General features: G+C 45.1%; 1 protein-coding gene across 7 annotated transcripts in view; it reads right to left on the bottom strand.

Moving 5' to 3' along the window:
* SMOC1 (SPARC related modular calcium binding 1) overlaps positions 1-14,012 on the bottom strand; it is a 203,517-nt gene that overhangs the window by 26,353 nt on the left and 163,152 nt on the right. For all 7 annotated transcript variants that reach the window (XM_059722911.1, XM_059722912.1, XM_059722908.1 and 4 more), the window contains exons 8-10: positions 9,256-9,448; positions 7,848-7,930; positions 2,148-2,253 (exon numbers count right to left, since the gene is read on the bottom strand). In XM_059722911.1, coding sequence (XP_059578894.1) covers positions 2,148-2,253; positions 7,848-7,930; positions 9,256-9,448 — 382 coding nt within the window. The remainder of the gene's footprint in view (positions 1-2,147; positions 2,254-7,847; positions 7,931-9,255; positions 9,449-14,012) is intronic.

The raw sequence follows: 14,012 nt of genomic DNA, 5'->3' as shown, positions 1-14,012 counted from the left end.
TGTGCAGTGCCTGCCTATGCCCCAGCCCCATTCCCTCCCTCACCGTGGGGGCCTCAATCTGCACCCCCACTCCCCTTCCCTCCCCCACGCCCTTTTCTCCCCCAGATTTACCAGTTGGACACTGCTCTCCAAGCTGCTGGGCTGCATATTGGAATTGGATCAGTATCGGCTGATATTGCTGGTTAATAATCAGTATTAGCCCAAAAAATATTAGTGCACCCCTAAAATGTATACATTTTCCATATATAGTATTTAATTATTGGGGGGGGGTCATCTTATATTCAAGTGAATACAGTAACACACACACACACACATCTTTTGTGTGCACACCTCTAAACACTCCGACACGTCCACCTCTGCTGGAATTAAACACCCTGGTGTAATCCCACAGATCATAACCAAGCCAACAATAGTAATCCTTTGCTTTTCAATAAACACCTTTTATGCCAAGGCCTTGCCAACATTAGTACCTTAAATTTGCACAACATTCCTGAGAACGAGGTCAGAGTTCTCCCATTTCATAAATGGAAAAGGCTCTGCTTTTTACCCATGGCAAGCTGGAGGGTGGTCTTGATGTTACAGACATTGCTCCTTATAGCTGTGGGTGGCGGTTTTAAGTGGTGATTTGGAAGATTCCTTTGGTTTGTGATTGCCTGTGAATATAGAGGTCCATACTCAAGAGCCCAGGAGACCCCTTCCATCCCCACGTTCCTTAGGCCCTTGGCAGATACTACACTTAAAACATGATTAGGTTGTTACTCACGTCTTAAATAGTAACCCAGCCATATGTTCAGCCAATTAATGGCACTACAAAAAAGGGGAAACCAGCCAAAAATTTTCACACAAAAAATGTGTAATTTTGGGGGGGTTGGTTTCTATAGCATGTTAAATTGAACATGTGGTAGGGCTAGGCCTGCACTGGGGCTTGGATATCAGTGGGGCCACTGCAAGACAGCCAACAATCACTGATTGTCAAACACCTGGCTTTCAACTTGCTGGTACCAGGGAACCCTCTGATTGTGACTTCGGGTCCTTTCTCAGCTGGGAAATAGGTACGACTGGGATCTAATCCCTGAACTCAAAACTGAGGCATGGCAGGAGGTGTGACTGTTGGGACTCGGGGATCAGATTCACCATGCCTTTAAATGAATGTTTTAGTGGCCTAAAAGACTTGCTTGAACTCTTGCAGAGAATCTGTAGCACAGCTGGAAATGGCCAAGCCTGACAGGTCACAACTCAGGAATCAAAAACCAAATGCTCATTTAGAAAACAAACAAACAAACAAACAAACTTTTTAGAAGGACTATACTGTATTTTCTGAACTCCCATCTGCCCCAACACTAGTGCAGCTGTTACAGCATTGCCAGCTTTCCCCAGCGTACAGACCACTATTGATTCAGACCAAGCTGCAGGAGACTGCTGGCTGCATGATGCTGCAAGTTCCTCCAGCTTCTCCCTGAACCCTGAAATGTCCTCTTGGCTCTTAAGCAGGTAAGAAGGAGCTCTGCCTAACTCCTGCTGCAGGTTTCACTGGCTGTGGACAGGCCAGGAAGAAAAGCAGGCATGCAATCAAAGAGGGATTCATTCCCAGGCAAGGTGAAATGTGCAAGACATTTCTCCCCTCATTGCCACACTTGCTCCAGCCTCAACTAAAATCACCAGACACCACAACACTGAGAAGACAAGAATGCAGATTCCCACTCCCCTGTTGTAGCTGCTGGGCTACGGCACCTCCCTAAGCTCGTGTGAATGTTACTATGCCTCTCTTCATGCACCAAGGGACAAAACAAATAAGGAACTTCCTGGTGTTCAGCTCTCGTTTCACATGGCTGGTGGGATGTGCTAATCTTTGTAGTGAGACAGCTTCCAGGGCACAAGTGGTTGGAGTTACAATGCAGAATACAGTAGATTTGCACCTTATAGATTAACTAGAGAGAGGTATATAGCATAAAGCTTCATGAGCTGGAGCTAACCTCATCAGATGGTGTGAAAATACAGAGTTTGGCATTGTGGCACTGGTTTCTCAAGCCCCAATCCAACAGTTAGACTGACCGCAAGTCAGAGCAAGAACCCTCCCCCACCCCACACACATTCAGATGTCTACAGATATCCTGGTTGTGATAAGCTTGAACGCTCTCCAGACTCACCTTCCACCCCCAGCAGGTGCTGCTGAGTTAATGGCCTGTACCATGTCTGTAGTGAGCGCATCCAGTAAGCTGGTAATAAATTCTACTTTCTTTCCTTCTGGACAGCCTATACAAAGGACAGAGAAAGTTTAATTTAGGAACAGAGAATCAGTCTCCTATCTTGATTCAGAGAGGATAAGGTACAATCTATGTTTGTAAGGTTTAATACAGCACTCCATCATCGTAACTCAAACCTCTCCAAGCAGAAGAATCCATGAGCAGCTTCTCAAATCAAGTCTTTGTCCACGAGCTTTTTGTAAAAGAAAAAGCAGAAGATCACTACTATCTTGCATGGTTACTTGAGTGCTTTAGACTTCTTTCATGACAACTTTGAGTATGAAAGGCAGACACAAGAGGTGCAGATTCTCAGAAGTGCTCAGCATCCAGCAACTCCCACTGTAACAATCATGGCTAATCTTTCAGAAAAACAACACCCAATATGCTACATTTCTCTGAAAACCTGGCCACTGATATTCATGTCTAAATGGAAGGCTAATTCTTTTGAAAAGATGGCCCATAATGATCATTATGGCCAGATCTCCAGGCCACGTGTACCCTCTCTTCGTGATACAGTTACAATGCCTGCCAGTAACTAAAAGAACAGTCTAGGGCAGTGGTTACCAAACTTTTTTGGACTAAGAGACCATCATCAACCCTCAAAATTTCTTGTGAACCCTTATCATGAAATTTTAATTGAAAAGGAAAGAGATCAGGGAAGTGTGATCTGTGGACAGCTTACCTGCACCCCATAGACTACCAGTGGTCTGCAGACCGTAGTTTGGGTACTACTGGTGTACGGATACAGTATTTGTTGAGCAGCGCTTCCTGTGGAGGTAGCACTTGAGAAATGTCTGATATTGAGAACTTTGGAGACAGAACCCTTGTCTCTACCCACAGGATGGGGGCAAACAGGCAAGCTGCACAAACTTCTGCAGTGCTAACCCACCCACGTGCTTCAGCTCTTCTACAACATCATTCAGGGGAACAAGGAATCAAGTCTCCATGGTCCTTCAGCTGGCCTTGCTGAAGAGATGGGGGACTAGTGCCAAATCCAAGGATGATTTTGTGATGTGTTATGAGAACTGAACTGTGTCTGCCATGAACCAGCTGCACACAGGAACTACAAACAACTACTAAAAGGCGCTACCTTCAGCTGCTGCAGGCCCAGGCAGATTTAATGTGGGGATCTAACGATGAATGACCTATATATTAGGGCTGTGCAAAATTTCGGTGGCTGTTTCGTTTACTTTCAGATTCGGACGTTTCAATGGTTGAAACACCGAATCCGAAATGAAACGCAGGGTTCTGAAACAAAACGGGCCATCCGAAACATTTTGGAAATTTTCCATAATGGTTTCGGATGTTTCTGATATTTCGGAGCAGTTTCAGAGGCGGGCTTGCAGGCAAAGGGAAGGGGGAAGGACTGCTCTGATACTGACATCTGTAACTGGCCAGTGACAACAATATGTCCCTGAGGTCCCTTTCAACCCCAGTGCTGGGGGGTCAAACCGGGGGCTGCGGAGTCAAACTGGGAGCTGCGGAAATGTTCAGGTCCCTGAACATTCCCCCAGTTCCTGGTTCAATTTCCCAGCTCCCTGATCTTTCCCCCAGCTCTCTGATAGTTTCCCCCAACTCTTCCCTGGGGGGTGCAGGCCCCCGGATGATGCAGGATGACAGGAAGCTGCCTCTGCCAGCTGGTGATGGTGGTGGCTCTGGGCTATTTCCCCAGTCAGCAGCAGCAGCCTGCTGAAACCCTAAGCAGATCCGGGGCCTGTGCCCCCCAGGAAGAGCTGGGAGAATGATCAGAGAGCTGGGGATCAAACTGGGAGCTCCGGCTGACTGTTGGAGCTGCCCCAGGTCCCAGACAGTGCACAAATCACTGTCCCTCCACAACATCAAATCCGAAACTAAATGAAACACAGCCATTTCAGACAGCCCTACTATATGCACTTCCATTACTGGGTTCCTGAGCCATCCAGTAGATATTTTAACTGACTAAGTTGCCTTTTGAACAGTGTTGTCCCTGCGGTAGTAAGTTTAAAAATTACAAATGAGGAAGTTCTCTTTCACACAGAGTGCAAGTAAAGTGTGGAATTCAATGCCACAGGCTATTGAAGTTAACAGTTTAACCAGGTTCAAAAGGGATTGGACAAATTCTTGGAGGGAAGGTGCACCAGCAGCTTTTGAACATGGGATTTTGGGGAACAGCCTCAGAATCAGAACTTCTTAGACCGTGAATGCTGGAGGCTGCAAGTGGGAGAGGAATTGTGGAAAAAGCCCTGGTCATACCCTGTTCACTCATCTTTTCAGCATCCTGTGCCACTGTGTGACATGGGATACTGGGTAAGATGGACCTATGGTCTGACCTAGTAAATAGCAATTCTTATGTTCTTGTGGGGTCTGGCCAGAGAGGTAAATCTCCATTCCCTGCTGTGGACTAGGTGACCTAGGCAGCTTCCTCAACACACTTTTATTCTCCTGACCATTTAAGCTCCCTTTTGTGCAAAGAGGAAGTGAGCAATATAAATACTCAATTTAATTCCACAATATTGTAACAATGATTTTTAGCCCACTTAAGAGGCACATGGATTCTCAGCTAGTCCCCCCTACCTCCAGAACCACCTGTGTTTTTTTCCTGAACACCTTTTGTTTCCTACTATCTCTCTTATTTCCCATCTCACTAGGTGATCGTTCTGATGGTCAGGAATTGCCACTAAACCACTTTCTTCCCTCCGTGCCCAAACCAACCATTTACAACTGATTGCTGGCATGATTAAGGTAATTGGTGCCAGGAGGGCAGCCTACCCTTAGCAATGAGCACCAGCATCAACACTTTCTGCCTTTCCCAGACAAACAGACAGGCACACACACCCTCAGGGCAGAGGTCCAGAAACTTACCACAATCCCCTTGACAGCTGAAAGTGACTTGCAAATTATTATGACAAAATCCTCTCCTTTGCAGAAATACAGGCACAGTTTCCTGCAATATCCAACCTATAGGGAGCAGTCACTTGGCCTGTCTCTGTACTATGTGTATTGCACACATGCATGCCCCTCTGTACTTGTTTGGCACGCAGTTCAGAAAATGTCAGCATTGTAAAGGGTAAGCTGCTGTTGGAGCCAGAGTACACCACTCACTTAAAAGAGCTTTTTGTTGCAGTAATGTGAAGGTTGAAAAAAACATTTGCTAGAAGTCATCTCCCAGGGGTCTCAGCATCCCGCCGTCTGCTGGAGTTAGCAGCTTGCTATTCGCTGTGTGCAAGCAACACTTTCCTTCCTTCTTCCTCCTGGCTCTTCTGGAAGCTGCCATGGCACAGTTTGTCTAGAGGGATTTGTGCATACGTCTCTCTCACCTTGGCATCTGAAGGGTTGTTTATCTCAGGGCAGGGAGGAAAATGCCAGCAGTAATGAAGATTTGGAAGGATGAAGGGCCCCTTGGACAATCTAAATGAAAAAGGGCACTCTCTCGGGCAATTGAGAGTAATTGAGAGATGGAAGGGGGGGAAAATAATTTTCCTTCTGGGTTGAGGTTCTTATCCAGCTGGGGGTAGCAAGCACGAATAGGAAGGTAACAGGGAATACTGTATGGATCTCCTATTTCTTCTGCGCTACTATTGTTTGGATCACTAGTGGCCCATCATATCCAAGCCCGGCCAATTCACAGATGTTTAAAGCCTCCAGGCTGAATCAGAGGGAGTTGGTCACAAGAGAATGAGAACTATAAGTTCTCAGACAGTCAGCAGCTGGAGCCAGTCTCCTGAGCAGCAGGGACAGTAACCATTGGCCCTCTGTGGCAGCCGTCTAGCATAGGTCAGGAGGAAGGAGGGGTGAACAGTGGAGGAAGCACATCAGCACAATCTGCAGCTGGAATCAGCTCTCTGCCATACTGTGCAGTATCCTCCCTAGTATCTTCCCTAGTAGTGTAGATTCTGCTCCCTGTTCAGCTGCACTGCACACTCAGACACTACCCCCCAGGACAAGGACCAGCAGTTGCACATGGAAGGATGGGGAAGACAGAGGAAGAGGAAGTCTTTTTCTTCTTCCAGGATCAGAGAGAGGGACCCAGGGAGGGAGCCCAGGTTGGTAGGGAGAAAGAGTGCAGAGGTTAAGGCCGCTATATTTATTATTGAAAGAACGTGTAGGAGGATGAGGCAGGCCCCCAGGTACTGGACTCTTCATAGATACCAGCCTGATCCACTGCCTCCAGCCTGTTTGCTCAGATGGGAGGGAGAACAAGGATTGGTCCCTGAGGAACTAGGCACCAACTCTGCTCCTTAGAAGGAGCAGGGGAGAAGGGCAGAAACCAGAGCATCAGCAGCTGGAGACTCACTCTCACTCCAGCACAGCAGCTTTCATCCCCTGATCTCAAATGGGAGGGTGCCATTTTACTCATACTCCTTCCCCAAAAGGTTATATTCAATTGTCATCCTCTTGTCAAAAGGGGGGCATTCTGGGTGTAAAGTGTTATGGATTAAGCTAAAACTAGTGAAATTGGTGGTTATAACAACTGTCCTCATCTGGGAAAACATAAAAAAGAACACTTGAGATCTTTTTGGAACCAGATAGCTGAAATTACGGTAGCCTCCATCCAAAACACAGGCACACATCACCACCTAAAACAAAAGCACATTTGGCCAGAGGCAGTTCTTTGGGTATAGTTTCAACATAAGTGTGTGAGGACAGAGGTAAACCACCACAAAAAACAATGACAGAGGAGGAATGGAAAAGCCAGTGTCTTATCCAAACAAGCAGTTGACCTCAGAAAAATCCAGAGAAAGCACCAGGAAGTGTCAGCAGCAGGTAGGTCTCCTCTTCGATTCCTTGCTCAGGAAAGCAGGGACTTTTTGGTAAATAAACAGATTTGGCAGAGACACATGGCTCCAATCAACAATTTCTCCTCTGAACAGAAACAACTTGCAAGACCCCAGCTTTTGGCTAGTCACTTGAGTCCAAAAGAAAAGGTAGTAGGGGAGATGTGAAGTTCTAAGATTAAGTGGCCAGGAGCAACTTCAGACCAAGCCAAGCCAAGGAGACAGCAATAACGAGGGGAAACAGAGTCCCAGCTAAGCTATTCTGAACAGCCAGCCTTGGTCAAGGGTTGGGGTTGGCATTCTTTGTTTGCATTAGTAGGGTCATCTGCTATGTGCCAGTTATGCCCCCCAAGTAGCCAAAAGACAAAATCTCAGTGCTGCAGCTGTGAAAAAGTGTCTATGACTAGAATGAAATGGGCCTGTCCTTGAAGTAGTTAAAAAAGAGCTTTCTAGACCTTAGGCTCCATTACTTCTCTGAGTCACTTTGGGAAGGCAATATCTTATCCTTTCACTACAATTTCTCTTTCACAGATTTTTCACAATGAGATTTTTCTTTTCCTACATGGCAGATATGTTTGGCAGGGATGGGCAGAAAGGTGGCAAGTCATCCCAGGGGAAATCTCATGGTTTTCCAGTCCCCACTGAAAACTGATATTGCCACTAAGCTTAATGGTAGTGGGAGAAGTGATCCTTCCATACAGAAAGCCAAACATTCTTCTGAAACAGATACTAAAAGAATAAGAGACCCAACATAATCAAAAACAAAACTCATGGTAAAAAGTGCCCACGTGATGGTCTTGACCTGAAATTGGGTTGGGGTGGGGGGGTTGGGGAGAGGAGAGACACTGACCTGGAAGCTCTCTGTCCTTAAATGGGTCATCAGCCTCTGTGCTCTTTGATCTGGCATCACTTTCACACACTGGGGTTTCATAGCTGGAAAAAGAAGAGGGCAGAGATCTTCAATCATTTTCAGTAGTTAGTGAACTTTGCAGTTTTACGTTATCAGCTCAGTGTAGAGGAAACAAAAAGAACCAAGAATCTGCATGAGAAAATTTCAGACTGCATGAAGACAAAGAAGATCGTAATAAGAAGACATGAGAACCTGCACCTACAGGAATTAACATTAATGTGACCTTGCCCTCTATCAACATCTCCTTCTCTTTGCTTGTCAAAGTGGTGGCAAGGCTGGGTATCTTAATGAACTGTTCACCACCAATGACTGTCTAGACAATAAAAGTAGTCAGGAAAAACCTTATGAACTTCAGCTGTCCTGGGCAGCTTGCTCACTGTCCTCAGAAGTGAGCTTCACTAAAGGTAAGCCAGGCATTTGGTCAGTTCAAGGCAGTTTAGCCCAATGCACTGTCCCTTGCCTTGACCCAGAAGTTCACCTGCAAGTAATACATTTGAACATGAAGCATCCATTTATTAGGTGCAGTAAAAAAAAGAAGGGCATGCCACACATGCTACACTGTCAGTCCAAACCCAAGAACAATTCAAGGTCCAGATTCTTCTAGTCAGTCTCATAGCCCAGAACCAAACTCCTTCATTGTTGACTCCCCTGCACAGCATTATGTGCCAAAGAATTGCAATAGCTAACAGTGTTGGGTCAAGCTTACAAAACTGGCCAGAGCTTGTCAGTGTCTCAGTTTGTTCCAGTGAATCTATCTACAAGCTGTATGGCGAAAAGGATCCATCCAATTTCTGGACCCATGGGGAGCCCCACAGATCAGAAAGTGTGGGCTTGTGTGTTGGATTGAGTGGGCCCAATTCTGGTGTGTGGGGGGGCAGCAGAGATGGCATTGAGCCCTGGGGTTCAATACCAGCATGTGGGAGCCAGGCAGAGGTGGTGCAGAGGCCCAGGGCCAGATCCTGGTTCACAGAGCCAGGTGGATGCAATGCCAGGTAGAAAGAGCATGAGGGCCCAATCCAACTCTCAGACCAGACCCACACCCCTTATCTGGTCTGCAGGGCCATGAGGTCGAGCACTGATGCTCTAGATACTCAGTCCACACTCCTTGAATGGACATTCTTAACCTAAAATAGCTTAAGATAACCAAACAAAAGGTGCTATTAGTTCAGACTAAGAGTGTACACATAGGGGAGTTAGTGTAGAGTCAACAGACTGGATGGGTATGTTCCTTGTGGTGTGGCTACTCTTGGAGTCCTTCGTCCTCTTATCTCTCTGAATAGATATGCTTTCCTTCATAGTTATTTCACATATCAGCTTACAGGCCAGATTCAAAGCAAGTGGCTCTTACCGGGTAGATGTGCCAGGCAGGGGGCGCCCTGTATCCACCAGAACACACCAACAATACCCAGTGGATTGGTGACACTGCACTGGTTTGTACAGCCCTCCAGGAGCACACTCTGGGATGACGATGCCTTCACGGGGGTTTTGCCTGGCCTCCTCCAGGGCACTCTGTCTCTCCTGGTCACATGAGTGAACTTTCTCTGGAAAAGAAAAAACAAAACTTCATCCTCCATAACAGTGGTTCTCAAACTTTTTTGTTCCACGACTCATTTGTGAGTGTTGATGGTCAGTTCCAACCCAATATCTTCACTCCCAACCTGCTGCCTCCCACCCCCAGACCCCTGCCCCACCTGTGTGTGGGTGATGGGGAGAATGAAAGCAGCCCCTTGCAGGCTGGAATTCTGCCAGCCTGCAAGTTTCCCACATTGTTCTCTTTTTAAAAAGAATCCATTTTTTAAGTTTGTCCACAACCCTTTCATATATTCCTGTGACCCACTTTTGGGTCATGACCCACAGGTTGAAAAACACTGCTCCATAACACCCATGGCTTCAAGGCAATTCTCAGACCTGAGCATTCCTGATGTTAGCCAGGCCTTGGAAACCTACTGCCCTATTGCTTCCCCAGTCAACTCTGCTACCTAAAAGTAATAGCCTAACATACAAAGGGCTCTGTATTGGAATCTGGCTGGAATGCTGCATCCTAGTGCAGGTACTCCTCACTTAACGTCGTCCTGGTTAACGTTGTTTCGTTATTACATCGCTGATCTATTAGAAAACATACTTGTTTAAAGTCGTGCAATGTTCAGTTACAACATTGTTTGGCTGCCGCCTGCTAGTAGGTAACTACTGCGATGAAACTGGATTTGCTTAACATAGTTTCGCTTAAAGTCGCATTTTTCAAAAACGTAACCATGATGTTAAGCGAGGAGTAGCTGTAATGGTAAAGTCATTCCAAGGGTTTACAGATTCGGGGTGCCATCTGCTGGCTGCTACTTTTGTAGGAAGCTGAAGCCACAAAAGGAACAGCTACTTTGTGTCACATTCCTGTTCTCCAAACAAGCAGAATAGCCAACAGATACAATACGGGTGTTACTGCAATCTTGAGCTAAATATTCCTATAAATGTTGTTTGCATTTGCTGCCATTTATTCTTTCGTCATTATGTCTCAGCTTTCTCATAGAAGAAACGATGAAGAGCCTCAACTGTTTCCTTCCTTGGGGTAACTAGTGAGAAATAAAAAACCTGGTTCCCATCTCCCAGCTTCAGAATGCCCTGGAGTAACAAGTTATTTTCCAATATCTCCTTGTGAGGCAGAGTTCACATACACACTTAACCCCATTCATTAGGGCAACAGAAGAGTACTGCCATCTCCTGCAGCAAGAAAAGGGAGCTGTATTGCTCCTCTACTCCCCAGAGTCTCATAGGAAACAGAGGATAACAAACCTTCCTCTTCCCCACACATTATGCCTGGAAGATCAAAGAAAGGACCTTGTTCCTCCATATTCTAAAATACAGAAAAGGGTCTTCCTGTTGGCATCAGCCACTACTCCATAGATAAGAGTGGAACCAGAAACTACAGACACCTCAGAATCTGAAACTTTTGGTATCATTTGGTATATTTTGGTGCCTACCACTTGAGTTAAGGGAGAGACCCACTTAGCCTGTAGCAGTAGTAGGCTGCTGTCCTTTATAGTGATCTTACAGGGATCATCCACTAAAAGGGGAACATTTACACATGTATTATATCAATTTAATATTAATTAATTTATTTATTTAATTTATTTAATATTAACTATTAATTAATTTAATATTAACACTTAGCAATTCTCTGTTAGATGTCTTCAAAACACCTCTTGCCATTCATCTGAGGGACAAGAATACCATTTCAAATTCTCCAATCACCTAAAGAACTTGGGGGGGGAGGGGGGAGTAGAAAAATTTGATATAACTGGGATAAAAAGGGAGGACAAAAACCCAATAAACTTTCTTGATCTTTAACTATATCATAACACTGAAAATAAAAATAAAAATGGGGAAAAAATGTCCCTTTCCCTTTCAAACTACCCTCACAACTGTTTTTAACAGGTCATACTGCCAGAAATGCATTCTCATGTCCGGAGGCCACTTCAGGTTTTAGGTTCAGAAAGTAACTCAGAGCCATGAGCTCAAGAGACTCCATGGGTTCAGCTTGAAACTGCAGACATTTTGATGGTCATTTGGGAGACCTTATTTGGCAGTACATAACCATCTGATCTTTGGGGAAAGGATGTCCAATACAGAAATATTTCCCTACCCATCCTTCTGATCAACATTACCTCTTTGCCTCATACTCTCAAATTTGTTTTCTCGGCACACACACCCCCCCCCCCCGCATCTTTCCCCCAAATATTGTGATTATAAGTTGTTTGCACCAGGTATCAGCTTTTGTTCAGTGCCTAAAACAATGGGGTTCTGGTCCATGACAAGGGCTTGGAGGTACTATGCACGCCCAGATGCTAAAAACAATAAATGTTGGCAGCTCTAAACAGAGTTACTTGGGCACCAATAGCTTCTAGTGCCCAAGGCCAACTGACCTATGATTTCTAACTGTACCATGCCAGACAGAGAAAGTTGTTTTGGAAGACCCTAGGATGGGTTCCATCCACAAACACTTCAGACCTTCCTCCCTCAGGGTTGTGAATGCAAAGAACACTTGAACTTTATCAGGAACAATTCCACACAACTCAAGTTTATAATACAAGCTTTAACTGCATGTAAGGCCAGCACAAGCAGAGAGAAACTTGATCAGGATCGGGAAGGGGCGGGGGGGGGGGAGAATGAAAATCAACAAAACTGAAACAGCTCAAGCCTCAGCTGATATTTAAGCTGACTTCACTTTGCTGACAGATGTCACATCTTAAAAAAAAAAAAAATTGTGACTGCTCCTGAGCCATATGAAGACAGAGAAGTCATTCAGTAAGAAGCCTGTGGGCTTTTTAACAAATCAATTACATCACAAAGGTCCAGCTTACTTAAAATCCCTGCCTGACAGCAATTTACACCTTGGCCATCAGGTGAGGTAGGTCAGTCATCCAGCTCAATGAAACAAAAAAAGGCAGCCAAAATTTGCTGTCTATGATCACTCCATTTTCATTTAATTCATTTTATACAATAAGCAAAAGGGGAAAAAAGCCTTCATGGAAGTAAACTGCATTCCAGGCATTTTTCTATCTAAATCCCCAAAGCTTCCTCAGAACACACATTGAAACCAGGCTCTCTGGAGTCCTTTGAGTCTTGCAAAACTGACATTAAAAATGGCTTTGGAAAAAAAAAGTCAAAGCTTTTTTGGACAAAGACAACAAAACTAGCAAATTGGTAGAAAATACTGTTTTCTTTTTCAATAAAAAAGTGAAAATGTCTTTTAACAAGTCTCAGTCTTATTCTACACATACATACAGTACTGGGTGTCTATACACAGTATGCATACTTGTACACAGAGGCATATATGATGTTTGTACTATATCATCATCATTTAAAAATGTTTCTCTGTGCATACTGTAACCAGAAATGGGGAGGAATTGCTCCTCCACGGGATTTCTCAATGAAATCCAGAAACAACTGGTAGTCACTTCTACCTGATGGATATTTAAAGACATACACAAAATGAATTTAAAAGCCTTCCTTTAGTTCACAGCAAATAGATATCCACATCTCTCTCTCTCTCTCTCTCTCGATATATGCACCTTATAGACTAACTAAATAAGATAGATATATATCTATCCATATATCCACACACACACACACACACACAGTCATCATTTGTTTATAGACAAATAGATATCAGTTGAACACCATGTTTTATTGATATATTTACATTTTTAAGCAATTTGAAGGCCCATGAGTGCCTCAAATATTATAAAATAAATTCTAAATACCTGGCATTTGATTTTGGGTTTTTATCTTAGAAAATCAGAGCTTCCCCGTCCCCTTTGCTCACCAGGACACAGGTCCAACTGTGGTTGTCTTCCCCCACCAGCTGCTTTGTGGTGCTGAGAAGCCCTGCTATGCCAGTACCCTGCCCCTGCCTATGCTGTTGCCACTCACTCCAGACCCACAGCCCCCATACCCCTCTCCCAGCTCTGTTGGTGTCCCTCACTCTCAAACCACCACTCCCTGGCCCTGCTGGTGCCCCTCACTCCCAATCCACTACCCCCTGCCCCTAGAGTCCAGCCCCCCAATGCATGGGGAATGGGGTGGGTGTGTGGGGAAGGGGAGGTATGGGAGGGGGGGAGTGGGCATAAGCAACACATGGGGAGAGGTGGGGGGCACAGTCGACAGGTCAGGGGTGGGGCACAGGTAATGTGTTGGGAGGCAGCATGTGCCCCCCCCCCCCAGATTTCTGTGCCCACAGCAGGGTGCAGGGCTACAGCCCAGCTAGGCTAGACAAGGTTCGCCCTGTCTACATTTTACCACACCATGGATTCATACACACGAACTGAACCCCTCCTGACCACACCACAGCTGTGTATCCAAACTTCTTTGCTGACCAATAGTAGCATTTTGTTTCTAATAAATACATTTCTGTGTTTGGTTGTTAGTACCTTTATTATACGTTAATGGAATTTGTATGACACTAAAAACTGAGAATAGTGGCCAATACTTGCAAGGATAGATAAACTGACTTAGAAGTATCTGGTACTATGCGGTTGTACAGTATAACTGAACAAACAGTGTCTAGACTTGGGGGGGAAAGAGGGAAGTAGAAGATAAAATATGAATCAAACA

The sequence above is a fragment of the Alligator mississippiensis genome, chromosome 2, assembly GCF_030867095.1.
Source record: "Alligator mississippiensis isolate rAllMis1 chromosome 2, rAllMis1, whole genome shotgun sequence".
Lineage (NCBI taxonomy): Eukaryota > Metazoa > Chordata > Crocodylia > Alligatoridae > Alligator > Alligator mississippiensis.
The sequence above is the reverse complement of the archived record's forward strand: the minus strand, read 5'-3'. Positions and strand labels throughout refer to the sequence as shown.